Source organism: Aulonocara sp. 'chitande type north' Nkhata Bay, linkage group LG3 (genome assembly GCF_057382095.1).
Source record: "Aulonocara sp. 'chitande type north' Nkhata Bay isolate Kocher_YH1m ecotype deep benthic linkage group LG3, A_spYH_male_GT1.1, whole genome shotgun sequence".
Lineage (NCBI taxonomy): Eukaryota > Metazoa > Chordata > Actinopteri > Cichliformes > Cichlidae > Aulonocara > Aulonocara sp. 'chitande type north' Nkhata Bay.
The window spans coordinates 65,588,461-65,594,551 of record NC_141346.1 but is presented as its reverse complement, the minus strand read 5'-3'; the positions used below and the strand labels follow the sequence as shown (position 1 = coordinate 65,594,551).

Below are 6,091 nucleotides of genomic sequence, written 5' to 3'. Positions count from 1 at the left end.
CCTCCTCGTTGACGCGTGATCCGAGGATGCGGACGGAAGGTTACAGTTGCATACCCACCTTGCTTCACCCTTTCACTTCGGTGCACGCCGTAAAGCCCAAATCGCATTCTCGGAGCAGAGGTAGCGAGGAGAGCAACCTGAGACTTTTCTGTAAAACCCAGCACGTCGTAGACTTAGACAAAGGCGTATTGGACGCCGTGCACGACCCCTTCAAGGACACGGTCGACAGAGCCAGCGGAAACAAACGGATTACGGACATCATGCACAAGGAATTAGGAGTGGCTTTCTGTGGTACTTACGGCGTGGGCCTCACGTCGGATAAGAAACTCAAGTTTGTCAGCGACGAAACGACGAGCAATCTGGTCGATCGACTGGCTCCTAGAATCAGCGGCACGGGGCTGTTTGCTAACACCCCGGTTCACAGCGCGTACCGGCTCATCACTCCTATATTCAACCGCATATTTGAGAGTACGCGATACTCGCGCATGCTACAGTGCTAGCCAACGTCCGAGGTGAAAAAAAAACCAAATAACCCCCCCCCCCCCATAAAAAAACAAACAATGGTATCGCGCTGCGCTCGCAATGCCTCGCTGGCGGACCGGAGTGTCGGATAGGCTGACCGAGGCCGTGTGCTGTTTGACGGACGCGCTGCTCTCTTGCGGAGTGAACTTTTTCACTTCGTTATACATGCATCCGATGGAACAAGAAAATATTCTCGTGCTCATGAGAAAGAAAGAGGAGGCGCACCTCGACGTGGCGATACACACGGTGTCGCGAGACATATCGAGTTTAGACGCAAACATCGCTCTGCTCAAAGACAGCACCGCGACGGCGCTCGTCGCGGATCACACGGAGGAGTATCAGAACCTCAAGAAAGAGCTGGACTCGGCTGAGCTGGAGAGACAGCGTCTGCGCTATTTACTCAGAGCTCTGAGAGGAAGACTCGATGTTCGGCGGCTGATTCCTGCAGTTAAAACATTGTCGGACAACGTGGGACTGCAACTCAATGCTTCGGAATACATAAACAAGCAAGTGCTCACTCTGGCCATACAAAGGGACTTGGATGACGCCAGGGAGCCTGTGACCAAGGTCACGGTCCAAGAAGCGTGTAACGCATACGGAAGACCGCCTGAACCGAATTGTCCTGTGCACATAGTGTAGATTGCCTGTTTTCTGTTGATCTGTGTGCAATGTACAAAATAAACAACACGATGGTAGAATGATACAAATGTCTTTATTATTGTGTCGTCACATACAGCATTCTAACACGTTGGTACGAGCCACATACAGCATTCTAAAAACGTGGGTACGCAGAGTCACAACAAAACACATTAGATGTTGACGATAATAACATATATGATACGGTGGACCCAGACATCGCTCTGCGACGAACGGGGGGGGGGGGGGGGGGGGGGGGGGTCGGTTTTGGGTTTGTCTTTCACAAGACAATGGATTACATACATACATACGCCACCACACAGTCCAGTTCTTTTACTTTTATTACATACATATATATACACACACAAACAATGTACAACGTACAGGTATGACACTGACAATTGCATTACAATTACAATACCCCGACGTGAAAGCAGTGGGTTCGTGTTGTCTTGAAACAGACAACCCTTTCATAGCAGCTTAGGTCTTCGGCGAAAACGAGGCTTCACGCCAACCGGCCGCGAAATACCTCCGCCGCCGCAGCCTCCTCCACAAAACATCGTATAGGCTATCCCAGCAGAAAGGCCGGTACACCATGCCATGAGTACAGCAACACAAGTCCACAGCGCGGCATCGCTGGCAAAACCTGAAAGCCATCCTCCGAATGTGACCCTGCTAGCGGTTATCTCATCGTAGCGTTTATCAAACGCTTCTATGTTTCTGCTTATGTTGTCAAGTTCACCGTGGAGACTAATGAGTTTTATGCTTGTGTTTATATTCGTAAGTAGCTCCAATTCAGGCCCTCCTGCCGCGTTGTCCTCTAACAGATCCGCAAAGGACACCGGGCCTTGCGATATATGCGTCCGGGAAAAGGGTTTAAGGGGGGGCGATTCTATTTCCACGGTCGCGACACCTTCCATCCAAGTGACTTGGTTCTTCTGATAGCATACGCCTTTGTGACACGGCGCGCACACGGTCTTACAGTCCTTGGGATTTTCCAGGCATCTTAGGTACGTGTGATGAGGCTCGGGTGCACGGCAGTACCTTCCGTGACATTCCGAAGGCTCGTAATATTTGCCGTTTATCAGCCACACCTTGTAATCGGGCCAACATGGGATGCCGTCGGTGCTCATTTTGGGCATGGGTATAACACCCCTGATTGTGGTTTTCTCCACCGTGTTGGGCAAAGAATGCACTATGAACAGTTTCCTGTCTTTGTACAGAGCGGTGGCGACCGTCGGGAATTCGGACAATCCGGGGTGTTCCTGTATCACAGACATGCCGCTCGGGCAACTGCCGGATCGCTTCGATGCAATTTGCCTGAGACAGTTCTCGATCCCTCTGGCCATGAACCTCACCTGCATGGCCGCCTGCATCATTTGATGCGTGACGCTCTGCATCTGAGCGTACCACATCTGGTAGCTAATGGTGACGGAGAATTTGACGTTGATGTCACGCATCAAGGCTTCCCTGTTTTTCATCATAGTCTCTTTGAGCAGGGCAAAGTTTTTGTTGGCCTTCTCAGTATTGCGCTGCATTTGTATCTCCTGCTCGTCTAGGCGTCCATTCACCAATGCTATATTATCATCGAGCTTCCTGCTGACTTCGACCATGTCCTGAGAGATTTTGACATAGTTGTTTTTCAAAAGGTCCATCTGCTCTTCCAATTTATCAACTCTGTTCGACGTGTGCCAGGCCAACCCCAACGCCGCGGTCGCCATGCCCGTGGCCACGAAACGTTTCTTTCTGCCGCGGGGTTTAGGCGGCCTGTCCAGCCAGGGAAACGGCGCCGAGTCCGGTAGTTCGTACATCCTCGCTTTCCGTTCCTGCATGGCCAGCTCTCGCAGCCCCTGTTGCACAAATTCACTGGCTCTGCGTGCGTCGTTTACTATCTCGTGAGCGGAATTGCACAGCCTGCCGTAATTCCTTCGACAACTGTCGTCCCCTCCGCATATCGCTATTAGACACGGTTGCATGGCGCTCACGTCGTAATCGATACACCGCACGTCCATATTTATGTAATCTATGCCGTGGGTAAAGTTCGATACGAAATACAACGCTTCGGCCGGCTTGACTATCAATCCGTGCTCGGCCTCGATCGTCGGCTTATCCACCGTGTAGCCGTCGTCCACGGCCACCACGTTCATATTGTGGATGGTCTCTCCGTCGTTGTAGGCGTTACACACTTTGTTAACCGGAGGCTTGTACTCCACCACGGTAGCGGTGTCCAGTATACCCACCATGTAGTGACTGCTGTCCGTGGTGGGTACTAGCGTGTGTATGTTGATCGCGGTCTGCGGCGGGGTGCTGGACAGTAGGGCCTCGCGTTTCGGTTCGCCGGGCGTGCAAGATTGCAGCGTGTGCACGTTCACGATGTACATGTTATCGTAGCTTGTCTTGTACATCTCCTTGTACGGCTCTTTGAACACCCCCAAGGCCCCGTTCAAAATTATAAGCCCCGGACACACGAGTCTGTTGCTGAGACCGACTTGATACTGCGGGTCGAGGCAATTTTTGGATCCCGACGCAGGGTCCTTGTATTCTCTAGGGACGGCGATAGCTTCCGTGGAATCCGTTCCCACGACTGAGTTTGCGGAGCGCCTGTTCCTCACGCTGGCACGGGATGCGGTGTCGCTCGACACCCCCGCCACAGCCTGTTGTCTGCGCCAGTCCCTAAGCCTGTGGACTGCGGACGTCACGCTCGATATAGCGGGGGTGTTAGCGCGCACCTTTCGCTTGAAATCCGAGTCCACGGGGGAGATCACAAATTGGTTGATACCAAACGCGACCGCTATCAATTCGGGGTACTGCTTGAGGGTTTCGAGGGACGTAGACGTGTACGTCGCGTTGACTAACGCGTTTCTTCCCCACATGGTCGTCGTCGATCCGGAGCAACATTTCGTGTTCATGTCTTCCTCGCATCTCAAAATGTTATTACTTTCCATGTCGGCCAATGTGAGTTCGGTCGTGGTTTTATTCGAGACGTCCGTCACGTTGTTGTTCTCCACGGGTGTAATCGTCAGCCCCCCGGTTAGCGACAACGTAGCTATCAGCTTGTTAGCCTTAACGCCACCGCGTAATACAGCCAGCACGTACGGCACGATGCCCTTGATCGAACCCCCTTTTTTCGTCCACATGTTCTGGCAGTCTTTGGGTTCGGTCATGTCAACGAACAGTCGGGGGGTGACAAAGGCCTCGAACGTTCCAAGGCTCGCAAAGTTCATGGTCTTCACACGTCTCACATCTCTCGGTAAACGAAGGAATAGCTTGGTTGCCCGTAGCTCAGTTATCGCCCGCGCCACGTCGCTCGCCACTTTGCTCACCTCGGAATCTACGTTGTCCCGAGAGCAAGCGGAGGAGCCCCAGTCGCTGGCATCCAGCATGATGGCGCTCGCGTACGTGGCAATCGCCGTTTTGTGCAGGGTCTTAGCTATGTTCTGCATCGTCGAGGCGTACCCACCGTCTGTGGAAGCCACGGGGACCACGCACCTGTCCAGCGGTATCCTGAGAATAACGTGCCCGAATTCGCTCAACGCGTGGAACCTGTCGATGTCCACGTCCAGGGACAGATGATCCGAGGCGTACGTCGCGTTGTCCGCCGATACTATGGTAGCGTCGCAGGACGAGGAGGCGATGAAGGCTTCGATTTCACCGGTAGTGGGTCGCGATAGTACATCTCTCCGCAGCAGCTCCGCGGCACTAGATATTTCGCACATAGTGATAGGGGCCGAGGCGTCTTCGTCGGCGTTGGTTATGCCCACGCTGTTGGTATCGGTTCGTCCTATGCAGAACGTGTTTCCGTTTGAGCGAAAACAGTTGTCGCCCAGTTGAGTGTAGCACAGGCCTATCGACTCGCTGTCGCCCAGGCCCACGTACGATAACACGCAAGCGTACGGAGAGTTTCTTATGCTCAGCACGTCGTCGGTGTCGGGCCAAGTCCTATTCCCTTCGGTTGCGTATAAGGTCCTTCTCAACAATTTGTAGGTTGCGCACTGGGGATCGGGGTCGCACTGCGCCGCGGGATCGTCGCCAAAGAAATACTCTCTGTTTCTCTCATTGGCGTGCAGCATTACGGATACCTTGTTGATGGGAATTGAAGATACCACGCGATCTGCGCACGGGAACTTTCCTGGTATTTCTACGCACGAGTCTCTGTCCAGCTTCAGCACGTACGCGCCTAGCATAACACCTTGACGTTCGTATCTACTCAGATCGCCACTAGCACTCCTGTCGGGTCTCCAGCTCGCGTAAATTTTCCCGGAGCAGTAATGTGTACACGTTTGGTCACTCGGATCCTCGCGCCCTGCGATGTCAACCGTCAAGGCGAAGCTTCCTTTGCTGTAACCTTGACACCAGCTGGTCCCCGCAGCGCATCTCAGAACCGATATCCAGACGTACGGAGCGTATCCGTACGGCTTGGCGATTCTGTTGTTTTTGTTGTTTTTGTTGTTTTTGTTGTTGTTGTTGTTGTCGTACACCACGGGGCTGCATGCCGCGAAAGGCAACAACAAACCCACACACAGAGCGAATGCGGCGATCATGGTGTCACGACGAATGTGCCGCTTACAAGGTAAAGCTACGGAGGGCGCTCTGATAGCATCAGCTGCACAGCGTCATAGCAGAGGATGCGACCCTCCCTTGTCGTTTGAATCTACGGGCCGGTGTTTTAGTAGAGTTCGGCACATGGCCGTGAGTCCAATGAATTGTTTCACTGCGTCGTTGTGAATCTTGGCCACGTCCTGATCCGGTACCAGTATCGCCTTACCCATATGGGTAGTCACGCGGTTCATGATGTGTAGCGAAGTACGGTTCGCTAATGTGTACGAGCGGGCTATCAAGTCTATCGACATGTTCTGCAGTACGCCGATCGTGTTTTCGTCCGACGTTACGGTGTGACCCAGATGAACGTTGACCTCTTCGGTTGTAAACCTTT

General features: G+C 53.0%; 1 protein-coding gene across 1 annotated transcript; it reads right to left on the bottom strand.

The window, feature by feature from the left end:
- Window positions 1-1,628: 1,628 nt before the first annotated feature.
- Window positions 1,629-5,699, bottom strand: LOC147336619 (uncharacterized). The gene has a single exon (XM_086286210.1). It carries the CDS (start codon window positions 5,697-5,699, stop codon window positions 1,629-1,631), a length of 4,071 nt encoding a protein of 1,356 aa, XP_086142336.1.
- Window positions 5,700-6,091: the final 392 nt, after the last annotated feature.